We start from the raw sequence: 18,726 nt of genomic DNA on the forward strand, positions 1-18,726 counted from the left end.
ACATACTTTCTGCCTGTATTGACATAAGTGGAAAGTTACAAAAGTACTGTTTCCCTAAACACACACACACACACACACACACACACACACACACACACACACACACACACATGGTATGGACCTTTGAATAAGAATCCAAAGGTAAAATTTCACCTCAAACTCCAGGAAGGGACTACCTTGGTTAAACCATAAAACATTACCAAATTGGCTATCTGTTAATCCAATAAAGGTATACAAATGAGAAATTCGAAAGTTTACTCAGGAGCAGATAGCAACTCAGGTCACAATCCACTTGTCAGAGAGTTTGGAAAGGGTTTGAAAATATACATACTAAATTTTGAAACATTTATAGAAATAAAGAACACTTAAGGAAGTAGAAGACTCTTTTGTAGGAAAATTCAGGGAGAATAAGTGAGGTAACATCAACACAGACAGGAAAACTTTCAACATAATTTAAATGAGACAATGAGACAAGTACTGCAGTGAGAGAAAAAGGAAAGAGAAGCTATCACATGAAATTGTCTATAATACAGAGAAAAGAAGGAATTGGTAAAATGTAAGTACATGAAAGGGAAAAAGAATACTCAACAATTTTTAACAATTTAGTAAGAAGGAAGACAGCTGGAGCCACACACAAGTAGATCAAGGAGTAACGTAATGCTATTGAATGGTTAGAGAGACAACAGGTAATACTGAATGAATACAGATGCAATCAGGTTTATGTGTAAGAAAGAGGGATGAAAGACTGGCACAGATAGACTCCAGATGGTGAATGACTCTCACACAGTACAGGAGAGGTGCAAGGAATACATTGAGTAGTTTTATGGGGGCGGGGGGAAGTAGACAGAAAACAGAACAACCTGAACTGGAAGTAAAAACTATAGTGAATGAACAAAAGAAGGACTTCAACATTCTAAAGAATCAACTGGCAGTGACTTAAGGAGAAGAAAAATGGAAAGGCTACATGGATGGTCCAGCTTCCAACAGAAGTATTAAAAAGTTTACATGGATATAGAAAGGAAGAACTATTACGAATGTACAGGGAAAATACTCAGTGACAGAGTGGTCTAACTTCTTGGAATCAATCACGGTAGAGACTTTTTATTAAGTGTAATGCACTACTGTTTTACTGAGAGTGATGAACTGACTCATATACAGCAAGCTGAACAGAGTCATTACAGAAGAGCAGCATCTATATTACTAAAAGGCTATCCCAGAATTTAGTACCAATTGCAGTGAATTGGCAACAAATATTTCAATATTTCGGTTAATTATCGATCGAATTTAAAAATTTTAAATGCTGTCATAATCTACTCATTAGTCTTATGTTGAAAGTTTAACAATAGTAAGAAAAGCATTTCAGTTAGAAACTGTGTGTCTTGAGGCAGCAGAACTGACAGTGCACAAATACATGGACTTACTTCATTCAGTGTTTGAACATGAGAGCAATTAGTGATGCCTAACAAACTTTACACATAATTTCAAAACTTTAAGAAAATATTTCTCACTGATACCCCCACAAAATGATGAAAGGAGAAAAGTTGATCACTTATTACATTTTCGCTGTTCTTGCATTCAAACTTCAGCATAAGGCATGAGGTTTTAATTTATTACCTCTTTACTACTAACTCTATTCACAACACAGTTTTCAGACAGTATTCACATATACCACTGAATGTACCTGCAAAATGATATTGTACAACATGCAGTTCAGGAGATATGATCTCAACCACTGATATGTATGAAAAACTAGCTTTTCCTTAAAATGGTGTGCAAATTACCCAGTTTACATTCATTCAGTGTTTCATAATGAGAGCACCTGTGGACTTCCAACAAACTTTAAGCATAAGTTCAAACCTGTCTTAAACTACTACTCACTCACATGCTTCAAGGCAAGTATTTAACATAGAAATGCATTTGTGAAGTAATGAAACATCTGAAGCTGTTTTATACATGGGAGTTCAACACTTTAAGAATCGAGGGTTTATTGGTGATTTCAGAATAGTGGCGGGTACAAGAGATGGTATATTCTAAGACAGAGGTACAATGAAAAGAATGGGCATACTTATGTTGCCATTATTGATTTGGAAGATTTTGACAGAGTAATGTGGGAGACAATGGTGCTTATCCTATGGAAACATGGCATCGACTAGAGAGAAAAAGTTCTTTAATAGTTATAGCTTATGCCAAAAGCCAGAGTAAAAGTTAATGGAGAACTAATGGAAAAGGAATAGAAGTCTGGCAGAGATGCAGCCTTTCACCTATGCTATTTAATGTCAACCTAGTAGTGCATGGATGAAATGATAGGAATGTGTATAGGAGGCAAAAGAATGGGAGGTTTGTGGTATTTACCTGATTACAAGAAAAGGTTTTTATCCAAATTTGTGATTCTAAAAATACAGGGTCATATTTGCAGATTTAACTATTACTGCTGAAGTCAACATTTTTATGTTGATCAGTAGAGTATATAGGGGGTAGTCCTAGATTTAACAGGGTCATCTTAAGTTTAGAGATGAAGCTTTGGCTATTGAGGTCACATGCAGATTTATCTTTAAGAATATGGAAGGGCAGGGCTCAGCAAACAATACTCGCATTCCAACAGGGTCATATTTGCAGATTTAACTATTACTGCTGAAGTCAACATTTTTATGTTGATCAGTAGAGTATATAGGGGGTAGTCCTATATTTAACAGGGTCATCTTAAGTTTAGAGATGAAGCTTTGGCTATTGAGGTCACATGCAGATTTATCTTTAAGAATATGGAAGGGCAGGGCTCAGCAAACAATACTCGCATTCCAACAGGCTCGATATTTCCAAACATGTCAAAGTGCTTGATACAGAATTTATGTTGCTTGAAAAATCATATGACACTGACTTGCGTGGCACTAGTGCAAGAGATACAAGAGAAACTATGAACTAGCCACTACAACAGTCTATTGCTCTGATTAAAAATTGACAATTTTGTGAAACAAAGGAGGAAATAGCATTAAATTCTATCATCTTACAAACTTTTGTTGTATTTGAACAGGTTTGCAATAAGTGTTCCCATACATGTACGGATACCGTACGAAAACATTAATGCCACTTTTTAAGTGAAGGTAACATTCAAAAATAGAAATGTTGTCCTTTAAGAAACACTAGTTGATTCTGAACCCAGACCAATATTTTATTTGGTTACGGGAGACCATAATGAATTAGTAAGTGTTCATGTATTAGAATACAGGGTAAAAACATTATCAGCCTTAGAGCATGATGGTGGTATACAGTTGAAACAGGAAGGAAAACTAATCCACAATGAAATGTCTAACACAGTACATAAATCATATCAAACTGACTGTAATTGTATCAGAGAATAAATTACAACCACAAAATCCCTTTTTAGTTACTTAAGCTCAGCACTACAGAAGGGTTGGAAGGGGAGTAGTGACACCAGCAGCTAGGATGATTGCAGGGAAGGGAGTGATAAACAAGCAGTAAATTACGTTGTGTTGCCAACCGTGGGAATCTATACCATGTACTTTGGCTTTTTATGAACATCTACCACATTTAAACTGCAGTTTGCCCGAATCCATTTGTAGTCAGAATCGAACTGACTAAAACTCGACAAATACTCAACAATAGTACTCATTTCTGCAGGAGACACTAAATCTAGGTAGAGGCTAGTGGTTTACTTATGTGTTTCTTGCTTCAATATTGTTGATGCTCGCCGAAACCTGTGACGAGAATGAAAGGAGGTGTGTCAGCTGCTTCCACACACCTAATGAAAGAGCGACGAACTTGCTAAAAGTTTGGAAGCAAGAGACATTGTAAAAATCTCACATCAGTATAGAAGCAAAATCCAATACATATTCAGAAAAAAAAGCTGTGTTCTCAGGTCCAACCATAATGACAACCCCAAATATAGAAACATATTTGGAAGAAACACACAAATATTTCTGACAATGAAGATATATATTTCACAGCTGTGCATCATTGTGGTGGTGGAGGAAGAAGAGGAGGAGGAGGAGGAGTGGATTAGTACGAAAAACAAGTAAAAAATTGTCCAAAAATTGATACAAATTATTTATTTTTGTTTATTTTATTTCTCCTAATATTATTAAAATGAGGACAATCAATAAATGGCATAAGTTTAGAATAGGTACATTTTAACTTTCTGACAGATACTTTACGTCAATAACATGATTTGTAATTTTGAGTAGTCAGATTCTGTTAAAAATAAATTTTTGTCAAGGAACTTCTTAAAAAAAAGGGGGGGGGGGGCTTCTCTTACATTCAAGGTTGTCTTATACTATACTCAAGTGAATGCAGTATACTTTGATGACATGGTGCTGTGATCATGATCTAATAATGTGCTTCATGAAATAGAGGAAGCCCTAAATATCAAATATGAAGAATCTGGAAGGAAAATAAGTAAAAAACAGACCAAAAGCATAATACTGGGAAGAAACAGAGAGAAGGCCAAAATCACAATACAATAGGTTTCAAAATTCAAATTCCTGAGAAATATTACAACAGAGTGCATAAAATATGACTGGCGTAAGCAGCAAGAATAGCAACAGCTCAGAAAGCATTCAACAATAAAAAAATAAATCATTTTACAGGCCAACGAACAAAAACCTGAGAAAAATGATTAGCCAAATGCTATGGCTGTAGCATAGTTTTAAACGGAACATAGATCTGGATAGAAAGAAAAGATGAGGAAATAAGGCTGGAGGCACCGGAGATGTGGGTATGAAGGAATCTAGAGGGTGTGTACTGGGGAAACAGGTTAAAGAATGAATTAGTGTTGGACTTGGGGAAAACAGAAGCCTCTTAGGTATCACACATAAAAAAAGGAAAATTGTCTGCACATCTTGAGAAGACAGTGCTTCCTCCAGCAAGGAAATGAAGGACTGTAAATGGAAAGGAAAAACACTGCCAAGGAAGAAAGAGAGAATGTGAAACTGAAAAGAAAAGCACAAGATAGAGAGAGGTGGCTAAGTACCATGTCTGGACCTGACGCAAGACAGAACTACTGATGATTATTAAAAACAGCTGTTACAAACTACTTCATTTGGGTGAAGCATCAGGGTATAAAACACAAGCCTCTCTAGTTTGGTTACCATTGTGTGCCAGGAATTGTTTCCAGACTTCCAGATACCACTGATACATTCTTTTATTCACAAACTTGCAGGATGTAATTCAGAACATGCACACACCCAAAAATCATTCAACAAGAATCACTTTACTAACAACACAACAGTGACTCATAACACTATAAGAGATATTGGCTGATGCCAACGTTAGACAGTACCAGAAATATTCTAAGATGAAACACACACACACACACACACACACACACACACACACACGCACGCACGCACACACGCAAGCACACACACACACACACACACACACACACACACACACACACACACACACACACATTATCAGTGACCCACACGTAAAGAAATGTAATTTATTACATATAAATAGGCACAGGAGTTACTACTGTTCAGCCAATCAATTAATTAATGTAAACAGTAACAACTATGAAATACCTGCGAGCAACCATCATAAATCACCTAAAATGGAATGACCACATATAACGACCTACCAGAAAAGCAAACACCAGAACAAAGTTCACTGGACAAACCTAAAGGAAATGTCATTCATCCACAAAACATTCATTCAACCAGTTCTTGAGTATTGTTCAAAAGGCACACACTCTTATAGGGACAACTAACGGAAGACACACGGAGAAGATCCAATAAAGGGTGGCACATTTCTTCACGAATCCATTTAGTAAGTGCGAGAGCATTACAGAGATGAACATCAAACTCCAGTGGCTGACACTACAAGAGTGGTATTGTGCATCACAGAGAGGTTAATTTTCCTCTACATCTACAATCCACAAGCCACCTTACAGTGTGTGGCAGAGGGTACTTTGTGTACCAGTATCACTTCCCCTTTTCCTCTCTCCAACTACAATTGTGGGTACAGGACCGGCACCACTTTATCTTGTCACATAAATCCCAGTACTGCCTAAAGTATCATGGCGGATGTATTTGTGCATGTAGGTGCCAAGAAGAATGAACATCACCAGATTGCATTCGTCGTCATCGTATGGGATCAGCACCTGGTGCAGTGATAGGGAGTGCCACATGACCAACTATTTGCACAGCTGATAATCTGAACAGTTGCCACCACATACACGACATGTTAACGCAGGTGGTTGTGACCTATCTTCGTTTTCTATATGACATGTTTCAACAATGCTACATACTGCCTGGGCTACCATGACCTACCTTAATAATATTCCACATACAAAAGTCTCAAGCGAGACAAAGTAATAATGTTTTGAAAGAAAATATTCAATTAACTGTCACTGGAATACAACGTACTGTAAATGGCAACACAGATGCCGTAGAGTTTAATGTATTAAATAAACTAATATGAGCTGGTACAGGAGGAACACTGAAGAACAGCCACATGAAGTATGAACAAACAAACACACACACACATATATATATATATATATATATATATATATATATATATATATATATTTTCTGGTTAGCAATCACATCCCATGAGCCAAAATGTCAGATGGCACTGACACAACAGCACCAATAACCATAGCTTGACACTGCCATTGCTAGTATAACTACTGCATCTGCTGTACAATAAACTTACCTGTAAATATAGTTCTCATGGCCATACCATGTACCTAGGCATGACATCTCCTCTAAATCCCAAATTTTTACACATGAATCATTGGAACATGAAAGAACCTTTGCTTCTGAGTGTACAGCTAAACCTCTAACACAATCCATATGACCTGAAAAAAAAATACTTTTATATAACAAAGTTATGTATGACATCTAGGAATTTTGTTACTGAAATACGATAATTTTCAAATGTCCCTAGATATAATTAATATTATGGGTAAATGTTGTACAAATAAGATGGATAATTCTCACAGGCCCATGAAAAATCTCCAGTACCTACCAGTTTCATTAAAGTCTAGTTAAATTATAAATATATAAAAGCATAAAATGGACAACTACATATTTCAAATACTTTGTTGACAGATATCACTGTATATGGTCATCACACCCTTGCTCAATATCAGTGCATAAATTTTGTGAACAGAACAAACATTTCCTCACACACAATGTCCATTACCATCAATGATTACAAGGACAACTATGGTTTCCCTCTCAGATCAGAGATGTGATAGGAGTCCACTTCTCCTAATCAAGCCACAACAGTGCCTGTTCTACTGCTGTCTCAGGATGACAACATGGGGAAAAAAAATGTCTTTCAACATTGACTAGTCCACAATGACAAGCGAAGGATAAAAATAAGGAACAATTCATATACTGATTATATCCTTGTCCAGTCTGCAGCCACACCACACAGTCATCTTGACACAATATTCAGCAGTCTATTTGGCCACTGGCTTCAGATGATAAATCTCATCACAATTGATTCCTGCCATGCCTTTTCAGACACCTCTGAGAAACAGAGCACCTGTGAGAGAAACTATCACTGCAGCCCCATAACATCAAGAGGGGGTGCAGCATCCCAGTGGTGAAAACGGGCAGAAACGATGAATCACTACACAATACTGCCTCTGCCTGACAAGTGAAATACCATTTTTTTTATTTTAGATAAAAACAGGGTGATGTTCAAAACGGCTACCATTTGTATCAGGAATCAGTTCTAATGACATTCAGCAAACAGCATTCTCACCTGGACAAACAAATAATGAGTCAAGATTATCATGATCAGACTACACACCCAACGAGAATATAATTAACTCGCTTTGAAAGTATTATGAAGTTCTCTGACAGTTTTTTTAAGTAATACCTTTTATACATATGTATACTTATCATGACAGGTTGAATAAAACTGATTTGTACAGAACACATTTATTATGAGTCACACTTATCACTTAAATATAATAAATAATTACATGTGTGATCAAAGACTTATTTTAAATTTTAATGATGTAATCAATACTCCCTCTGTAGCTGTTTGATGTGATGTCAAGCAAAAGTGTGAGGAAGGGACTCAGAGCAAGAAGTGGAGACACTGTTGTTGGCAGACATGAGAGCAACAAGTTTGTATACCAGTAGTGTGAGATTAGCAAGTTGCCCCCATGGCCATCAATGACAGAGTCTCCGCATCTTGCTCTCGAAGCCCCTTCCTTGCATCGCTGCATGACATTACACGCGACAGCTACAGAGTGTGTATTCGCTACACTTAAAATATCTATTTGACCACATATGTAACTATTTATTATACTCAAGTGGAAGTTGTGACTCATGCTGTCACAATAGTATGATTACCACATGCAATTTTAACAAATCATAAGGTACTGAGAACAATGTTAAGACAGAAGAGGGTGAGAAGGGTAGCTCATACAGGACAAACCTGCACAGCAAACCCATTCTCCCAACCCACACCAACACAAATTACACTTGTCCTACACCTGCTAGAGACTGAGTTCATTCCACAAAACATCATTTCATTGTTGGAAGGTAACAGTGGGAGAGGGGGATTTTATGAGTGGTAATAAAAATTTATAACAGTCCTTCCATTTCCCCTGAAAGGAGGAAAAGAACAATGGAACATTAAACACTAATGTCCCATCAACCACATGACCATTGGACAGGATTTGTGATTGGTGTAAAGAATGGCAGCTAACTCTAAATATAGATAAATGTAAATTAATGCAGATGAATAGGAAAAAGAATCCTGTAATGTTTGAATACTCCATTAGTAGTGTAGCGCTTGACACAGTCACGTCGATTAAATATTTGGGTTTAACATTGTAGAGCGATATGAAGTGGGACAAGCATGTAATGGCAGTTGTGGGGAAGGCAGATAGTCGTCTTCGGTTCATTGGTAGAATTTTGGGAAGATGTGGTTCATCTGTAAAGGAGACCGCTTATAAAACACTAATACGACCTATTCTTGAGTACTGCTCGAGCGTTTGGGATCCCTATCAGGTCGGATTGAGGGAGGACATAGAAGCAATTCAGAGGCGGGCTGCTAGAATTGTTACTGGTAGGTTTGATCATCACGTGAGTGTTGCGGAAATGCTTCAGGAACTCAGGTGGGAGTATCTGGAGGAAAGGAGGCATTCTTTTCGTGAATCGCTACTAAGGAAATTTAGAGAACCAGCATTTGAGGCTGACTGCAGTACAATTTTACTGCCGCCAACTTATATTTCACGGAAAGACCACAAAGATAAGAGAAATTAGGGCTCGTACAGAGGCATATAGGCAGTCATTTTTCCCTCGTTCTGTTTGGGAGTGGAACAGGGAGAGAAGATGCTAGTTGTGGTACAAGGTACCCTCCGCCATGCACCATATGGTGGATTGCGGAGTATGTATGTAGATGTAGATTAAACATGTAGGACAAGCTCAAATAGGGGAAAGGATGATAGAGGCAACTATGTGTCCTTTTCAAAGCAACCATCCCAGCATTTGTCTAAATGATTAAGGGAAACCATGCAAAACCAAAAGTTGACAGCCAGAGAGGGATATGAATCACAATCCTTCCAATAGGGTATATGGTATTTTAGCACTGCAATACCTTGATCAATGTTCACAAAAGAGTAAAGCTCTTGTAAAACCATAAAATTGACATATGCGACTGATCACTGACATAACGCCCAGGGTTTGGGGACTGGTCCAGACAACATGCTAAAAACTACAACACTTACAATAGTCATATCTAACTGTTAGCGAAACATGTGGTTGGTCAGTCTTTTTATTAACGAACCTAACAGCAGCCTGCATAAAATTTAACTTTACCATGGTGTGTGTGTGTGTGTGTGTGTGTGTGTGTGTGTGTGTGTGTGTGTGTGTGTGTGTGTGTTGGGGGGGGGGGGGGGGGGGGGGGGCGGGCTCACCAATAATAATGAACAATGAAAGAGGCAACCACTCTGAGGACATGTTACAGTCTCCTTACTAAATATTTAGGAAGCAGGCTCAATACATTACAAAATTTTAAATTACACGCTGCACTTGTCCCATTGCTGTCTAAAATATAGAGCAGAGTCTAGATAAGTTGAGGGTTGCTACTGAATCAGCAAATAAAACACATATTGTTAAAATGTTTACTCAAGGTGATACTCTACAATTTTCACAAATTAGCAGACCATTTCATCAGAGAGGATAGTAGTGTGTGGTTGGCAGGAAATTCTTCATGTCTAGGTTCTTGATTGTCAGCTTCTTGTTTGTCGCTTCTAACCATTTGCCTTCCCAATGGCCCATAATTCTTTTACTTGCTAGCTAGATGGCAGAATGCTATGAAATGGGACACCAAATCATTGTTGTTCTATGTCAAACACTCTTGCTTCTTTGTTGCATCACTTTATGTGAACATGTTCTTGTAACCAGCAGATTACATTCTTTTGCTTTAAATCTGTATCCGCTGCATGTGTCGTGGACTATGAGTAACATTTATTCTGCTCAATACACTATTTGGACCTACTGCTTTTAGAACACAGAAACACAGCAGATGAGAAATTTTCTGCTGCAACGGCTTCTCATCCTCTCCAGTGCCCAATGAAAAACACACAATTATGTGCCTTAATTTGTTAGCTGTTCATGAAGATAACATCTGAACTATGTAGCAACCCAGGGTACCCCCTTTCTTAGATTCAGCAGTAGATATGGTGATAAAATCATGAAATTCCCATAAAACTGTAGAAAATCACTTAAAAAAATGTATTCTGGAGCTCAATATTTCTTGTAGTTATTCAGCCTCAAAACTTACATCGTGTGTTTAATGTAGCCAGGGCACCAGTCCACCCCACCCCTCCCTCACCTTATCCTCCCTGGCTCACCATCTTGAAGCCACAGACCAAGACCATAAGATATTCCTTAGAAAAGATTCCAGAAAATTTTGTCGCATATGGTGACTTTCTAAACAATCACTCAAAGTTTGGTTAGTTGACCAGATGAAACCACAATGAACATGGCAGTACTAATACTTTCAGGGTCTGTCTAGCTAGGAGGCATCACAATGTGTGGAGCAGTGATTCACTATCATCTGTACAGTCTGACGAGTACCTGTTGACAACCTGGTTGACAGTATTTACAATTTTGATCCCTACATAAATAGTGCCATAGTCCCTGCAGGATCTCTCTCACCATTTATAGAAAGGCAAATCACAAATCCCTTACTAATTTGCTGGGTTATTTCACAATTTGCAGTTATTTTATGTGCTTTGTTGTTAGATCTTTCATCAACGGTAACCAGAGTAACTTCTTGACAAAGATTATGTCTAGTAATGATACAAAATCATTATAATTTTAAATAGTGTACCCCACTGCCCCAATTTGGATCTTTGAATTGTTAAAAACATTATGTGAACAGTTAAAGCACAAATATTTTTTGCAGTGAAAACCTACACCCATTAATTGTCAAAAATCTCCCAGGCTTTGAAACAGTTTGGAGAAGGATGTTAAATCTCCAAGTAGTGGTGTATGCATTTATGAGATTAAAAAAACACAACTGACTCCTATGTATGGCCACCTCCAATAGTACAAGGCTGTTAAAGAGTTATAGATTATATTCAATCTGTACTTATATGTTGATATTACTTCTCCGCATAAGCATTCATGTACTGAACCCCACAACATATGATGGGCATTGAAGTCTCCCCATAGGAGAAATGGTTGGAAGAGTTGTTCTGTAGGACCTGTTAGGGCCTCAGAGTCAATCGCATCATGTGTAGGTAAATATAGCAAGCAAATAGTAATCCTCCAACATACATGAACTTCAGCTGCAACCACTTGCAGGTCAGTAGCTAGGGGGAGAGCACAGGAGTGGTGCATGTTATTGACAAAGTGACCCCTCCCTTGGCACTTTCACCAGTCAGGTCATCCTTGTGATGGAGAGCATAGCCCCTTATGAGAGGGTTATCAGATGCTTTAAAATGTGCTTCCTGCAAACCCAAGCGTTCCTGTACCAGCACTTTCAGTTCCCCCAAATGTGTCCCGAACCCATTAATGTTCCACTGCAATATGGAAGCCATTTTAATGGTGAGGTTTAACTCTGTCTTTGCCCTTCTTGTTCCACCGTGGTGATGAGACGGGAATGGAGGGAGGGGGTGGAGTCACCTGAGGGACTCACTGGTCCCTCAAGCAAATCTCGACACCCATACCAGCGATAGTATGATAATCATCAGATCCATCAGACAGCAACAAGATCACATGGACCAATGGCTTCGGAGCAGACCACTGGCCATTTGGCATTCGTCCCCAGCTTGGATTTTGGGGGACGATGACAAGGCTGGTGGAACAGAAACACTCTGCTGGATCTCTTCAGATGTCTGTCATGAGGGTTTACCATCTACACTGAAATTATGTTCGGCAACTTTCAATGCTTCAACTATAGGGTGACTGGGCTGGGGGACCAGAGGTGCAGGTAGATTTTACGATGCTCAGCAGTCATAGTCATGGTGCTAACACTGACCTTCTAGCCAGGATTCTTCAATGCCACGGCGAAAGACTTGATGAAACTTGGTGGTTGTGTGACCTTAAATTCCTTCTTTGCATCAGAGTACAAGACACACTGTGTGACTAATTCCCTGCATCTCATTTTCTTCAGCAAAGACAGGACAGTCCTCTAAACAGGATGGGCCTGAGAGAAATTAACACACCTGGATGGCACAGTGCTTTGAAATCCCTGTATGTGCACCTCACTGCCACATCATCCACACGCAGCCCAACCGTCGCAACCCATAGTGGTGTGACCGCAGTGTTGGCACTTGAAACAGCACATTACATTTGGGACGTACAGTCTTACCTTAAGCCGGAGAAATCCTGCTGCAAATACTCTGACAACTTCGGCAGACTGAATGTTAGAATAAATGATGCTGACTTTTGGAGCTCCCATCAACCTTTTTCATAAAATTTTGGACTTCAGTCACCCATGCACTTTCCCATTCCTGTTGCAGTTCTTTTGTATACATACCCGTAATGTCCCAGCATGTCACAATACCTTTAACACTACTCAACTCAGTGTGCAGCTCCCTGATGATGGGATATTCTATAACTAGCTTGGCGTTCAACAGCTTCTGTACTTGGAGAGCCCTCATAGCCTCCAGCAGAAGAGTAACATTCCACAGTCTCTTCATATATCTACATTGATACTCTGCAAATCACATTTAAGTGCCTGGCAGAGCGTTCACTGAACCACCTTCACAATTCTCTATTATTGCAATCTCTTATACCGCACGGAAAGAATGAACACCTATATCTTTCCGTGCAAGCTGCGATTTCCCTTATTTTATCATGGTGATTGTTTCTCCCTATGTAGGTCGGTGTCAACAAAATATTTTTGCATTCGGAGGAGAAAGTTGGTGATTGGAATTTCATGAGAAGATTCCATTGCAACGAAAAATGCCTTTCTTTTAATGATGTCCAGCCCAAATCCTGTATCATTTCAGTGACACTCTCTCCCATATTTCGCGATAATACAAAACGTGCTGCCTTTCTTTGAACTTTTTCGATGTACTCCATCAGCCCTATCTGATAAGGATCCCACACCGAGCAGCAGTATTCTGAAAGAGGATGGACAAGTGTAATGTAGGCAGTCTCCTTTTCTAAGTGTCCTGCCAATAAAATGCAGTCTATGGTTAGCCTTCCCCACAACATTTTCTGTGTGTTCCTTCCACTTTAAGTTGTTCGTAATTTTAGTACCTAGGTATTTAGTTGAATTTATGGCTTTTAGATTATACTGATTTATCGCGTAACCGAAGTTTAACGAGTTCCTTTTAGCACTCATGTGGATGACCTCACACTTTTCATTATTTAGGGTCAACTGCCAATTTTCGCACCATTCAGATATCTCTTCTAAATCATTTTGCAATTCGTTTTGATCTTCTGATGACTTTATTAGTTGATAAATGACAGCGTCATCTGTAAACAACTTAAGACAGCTGCTCAGATTGTCTCCCAAACCGTTTATATAGATAAGGAACAGCAAAGGACCTATAACACTACCTTGGGCAACACCAGAAATCACTTTATGACTACGAACTGTGACCTCTCTGACAGGAAATCACAAATCCAGTCACGTAACTGAGACAATATTCCATAAGCACACAATTCCACTACGAGCCACTTGTGTGGTACAGTGTCAAAAGCCTTCCGGAAATCCAGAAATATGGAATCCATCTGAAATCCCTTGTCAATAGCACTCGACACTTCATGTGAATAAAGAGCTAGTTGTGTTTCAGAGGAACAATGTTTTCTAAACCCATGTTGACTGTGTGTCAATAGTTTCCTTCGAGGTAATTCATAATGTTCGAACACAATATATGTTCCAAACTCCTGCTGCATATCGACGTTAACGATATGAGCCTGTAATTTAATGGATTACTCTTACTACCTTTCTTGAATATTCGTGTTACCTGTGCAACTTTCCAGTTTTTTGGTACAGATCTTTCGCCGAGCAAACGATTGTATATGACTGTTAAGTATGGAGGTAATGCATCAGCATACTCCGAAAAGAACCTAATTGGTATACAGACTGGAACAGAAGACTTGCTTTTATTGATTTAAGTAGCTTCACTACTCTAAGGGTATTTACTTCTACGTTACTGATGTTGACAGCTGTTCTCAATTCCAGTTCTTTTGTGAAGGCATTTCGGGAGGCTGTGTTTAGTAACTCTACTTGTTTAGTAACTCTACTTTGGTAGCACTGTCTTCAATAGTATCTCCACTGCTGTCGCACAGAGAAGGCATTGATTGTTTCTTGCCGCTAACATACTTCACATACGACCAGAATCTCTTTGGATTTTCTGCCAGGTTTCGAGACAAAGTTTCGTTGACGAAAGTGTTATAAGCATCTTGCATTTAAGTCCGCACTAAATTTCGAGCTTCTGTAAGAGATCACCAATCTTGGGGATTTTGAGTCTGTTTAAATTTGGCATGTTTGTTTAATTGTTCCTGCAAAAGTTTTCTAATCCATTTTGTGTACCAAGGAGGATCAGCTCCATCGTTTGTTAATTTATTTGGTATAAATCTCTCAATTGCTGCCGATACTATTTCTTTGAATTCAAGCCACATCTGGTCTACACTTACATTTTTAATTTGTAATGAGTGGAGATTGTCTCGCAGGAAGGCGTCAAGTGAATTTTTATCTGCTTTTTGGAATAGGTATATTTTTCGCTTATTTTTGAAGGATTTGGGGATTACAATATTCAATCTCGATACAACAACCCTGTGTTCACTAATCCCCGTATCGGTTTTGATGCTCATTATTAACGCAGGATTATTTGTTGCTAAGAGGTCTAGAGTGTTTTCACAACTGTTTACTATTTGCATGGGCTTATGTACTAACTGCTCGAAATAATTTTCAGAGAATGCGTTTAGCACAATTTTGCATGATATTTTATGCATACCTCCAGAATTAAACATGTCAACATATCGAGGGTAAAATAAAGTCTCCACCAACTATTATTGCATGAGTTTGGTACATGCTTGAAATCAAACTCAAGTTTTCTTTGAACCTTTCAGCAACTGTATCATCTGAATTGGGGGGTCGGTAAAAGGATCCTATTATTATTTTACTCCGGTTGCCAACAATAACCTCTGCCCATACTAACCCACAGCAAGTACCTACTTCAATTTCGCGACAAGTTGAACAACTACTAACAGCAACAAACACGCCACCGCCAACCATGTTTAGCCTATGCTTTTGGAAGACCATTAGATTCTTCGCAAAAATTTGGATGAGCTTATCTCCGGACTTAGCCAGTTTTCAGTGCCTATAACGATTTGAGCGTCAGTGCTTTCTATTAGTGCTTGGAGCTCTGGTACTTTCCCAACAATAGATCTGAGTTGTCCTGCAAGTCTGTCAAGACCTTTACAGATATAGAATGGCAACAATTTTTCAAAAGAACTGTCCACAAGTTTCATTACAACAAAAATGTTATCCACCACAGGATGTGGTATGTTACTATGCTTACTGTTGTTGACAGATGACCAGGTGGACTGGCCACATGAGGTCTCTTAAGAATTGAGACGTTTGTACTGCCCAGTGCCCCACCCAAACCACTGGGAGTAGAAACATGAGATTTAGGCGTAATGGTGTTCCCACAAGCAGTTAGGGAAGACCCAGACAGAGAGGGAAAGCCTTATACAACTGAGGTGTGGCAGGTTCCCCAGAGGTTGCCGGCAATCACTGTTCCACCTCAACCGCCATGCATCTCATCAGCACACCACACACATTGAGACTGACGGTTGTTTGTTTGTTATTACAGAGATTTGTACCATCCTCAAGATTCAGGTGGTCAAGCCAAGATCCCCATTCCCTGTGACACACCATGTTTCACTGCCACGCCACACAGTGGTTGCTGAAGCATTCCCAGAGGTTATCGTGACAGAGCGCTGGCAACGCATACCAGTTCAGAGCTCAGGAACCCCAGGGTCGCCAAGCCCGTTGCCAGCAAATGAATGCTGAGCCCCTGAGAGCATTAATAAATCACTTATTTCACTTAAACTGTGATTTCAACAGTCATGCTGCAATAACATCATGTGTCTTCAACTGAGAGCCAATTCAGGAAAGAAATTACATCAAGTCATATGGTCAAAGACGTTGATATACAGACAGAAACACTCAGATAATGTCGAGCTACATAGCCTATCATTTGAATGCTTTGCAATACACCCCTAAATTGATTTAAACAATATTTCTGTATACAAAAGTGAAGTGGCGAATATTATTACAAAACCAGGATCCCGACGGAAATTCAAGGTCTTTTCTCAATTTGATCAAATTTGAGGCTTTTTCTCAGTTTTTAAGGTTTCATGGTTTGGTTGCCTCCCTTCCTTGTTGTATGTGATGTATTTTGCCAACTGTTCATAAATGCTACGTAACAAGTTTTGTAAGTGCTCCCGATGTTTTCTACTGTATTTCTGTTTTTATACATGATAACAAGGGAAAATCAAGTGCACTCTCACACATTTTATAGTTGAAAATTAATTTTATCCTCTACATTTCATTCTATTTTTAGTGTGTTTCTTGTCTTATTAATCTATTTTAGAAATGCATCATAACACTGTGTAATTACTTTTTACTCTTTTCTCAATAGCATTTTTACGCAACTATGTTCACCATATTGTTGTTATGGTCTTCAGTCCTGACTGGTTTGATGCAGTTCTCCATGAAACACTATCCTGGGCAAGCTGCTTCATCTCCCAGTACCTACTGCAACCTACATCCTTCTGAATCTGCTTGGTTTATTCATCTCTCGGTCTCCCTCTACGATTTTTACCCTCCACGCTGCCCTCCAATACTAAATTGGTGATCCCTTGATGCCTCAGAACATGTCCTACCAACCGATCCCTTCTTCTAGTCAAGTTGTGCCACAAACTTCTCTTCTCCGTTCACCATATTAGGACTTGATAAAAACATGTATCCTGCATTTACAAGGTAGTGTCTTGTAATGTATTGCTCAACACTGTTGTGCTGTAGTGCTGCCTGCATCATTTTGGAGCATTTTGGGTTTTCTATGTTTCTTCATCAGTTGCAACATATATGCAAACAAAAGATGACTGTTGCCATGTTCTGTATGAGTACTTAAGTCAGTGTGAGATCTTTTGAACAGATAACAGATGCATTTTTATGCTAGTCTGTTCAACGTACATTTTCCTATCCTGTCCCCCAGTACCTTATGACTACATCGTCACACAAGAAGCTGTGTGTTATGAACAGATGTGAAAAGATGTTATGATATGAAGCTTACAGTTGTTATCACAGGAATGTGCTATCACTGGTAAGTGCACAGGCAGTCTGACTTGTGAATATATTTTTCCACCAACAGCCTTATTTCTCATGCACACAGTGTGTTACAGTGTTGACTTAACAATTAATGTGAAGAATGTTAACATTGGTATTCAGTTCACATAATTTACATCACTTCAAGAAGTACAGAGCTTCACACTCATTTAATGTTAATGTATTTCTACAGCGAAATGGCTTAGCTTTGACTATGACATTTATATATATGTCAGAGGATTTTAAAGTCCGACACATGCTGAAGCAAAACTTAAGTAATATATTATTTTCACCATTGTTGTACTGTACTACTGCCTATGTGACATGTTTATGCAGTCCTGTACATAGAGGATCATTGCAAAAGTCATGGCAACTATTTTTTGTCTCAAAAATGGTAACAAATTAAAAAATTATGAACAATTCAAATGGAATGTTAGTTCATAAGTAAACAGTACATGTACAGAGATGGATGAATGCACACACAGCCACAAAGATAAAGAACAAGAAAAAAGACGAAAAAAGGTTGTCACTCTAAATGTGTTTTACTGTCAACTGCAATACACAATAGTCCATTACAGACTACACGCAATCCGTGGTATCAGGAGCCTCCCCAAGAATCCAGAGTGAAGTGACACTAGATGGCAGTCCTTTCCAGGAAAACGAAGTGTGAAGAGAGACCACAATGTAAGTTGAGCAGCCATTCAGGTGCTAATCCCCCGTACTACTGTCACTCTTTCCTACAACGACATCTATGGTGAGCTATTCGGGAGGAATGTCCTGAACATCTAAACAATGTATTAATTCTTCAGGACAACGCGAGAGCCCATACAGCAGCATGTGTGCAGAATCTGCTCATGCGATGGTGACGGAAGTACTGGACCATCCACCACATTCACCAGACTTTTCACCTTGTGATTACAGCCTCATAGCAGA

At 38.9% G+C, this 18,726-nt stretch overlaps 1 protein-coding gene across 1 annotated transcript in view; it reads right to left on the reverse strand.

The window, feature by feature from the left end:
- Positions 1-18,726, reverse strand: part of LOC126470054 (phospholipase A-2-activating protein) — a 137,398-nt gene that overhangs the window by 99,848 nt on the left and 18,824 nt on the right. Inside the window, exon 4 of the mRNA XM_050097559.1 lies at positions 6,676-6,820. Coding sequence (XP_049953516.1) covers positions 6,676-6,820 — 145 coding nt within the window. The remainder of the gene's footprint in view (positions 1-6,675; positions 6,821-18,726) is intronic.

Source organism: Schistocerca serialis, chromosome 3, assembly GCF_023864345.2.
Source record: "Schistocerca serialis cubense isolate TAMUIC-IGC-003099 chromosome 3, iqSchSeri2.2, whole genome shotgun sequence".
Lineage (NCBI taxonomy): Eukaryota > Metazoa > Arthropoda > Insecta > Orthoptera > Acrididae > Schistocerca > Schistocerca serialis.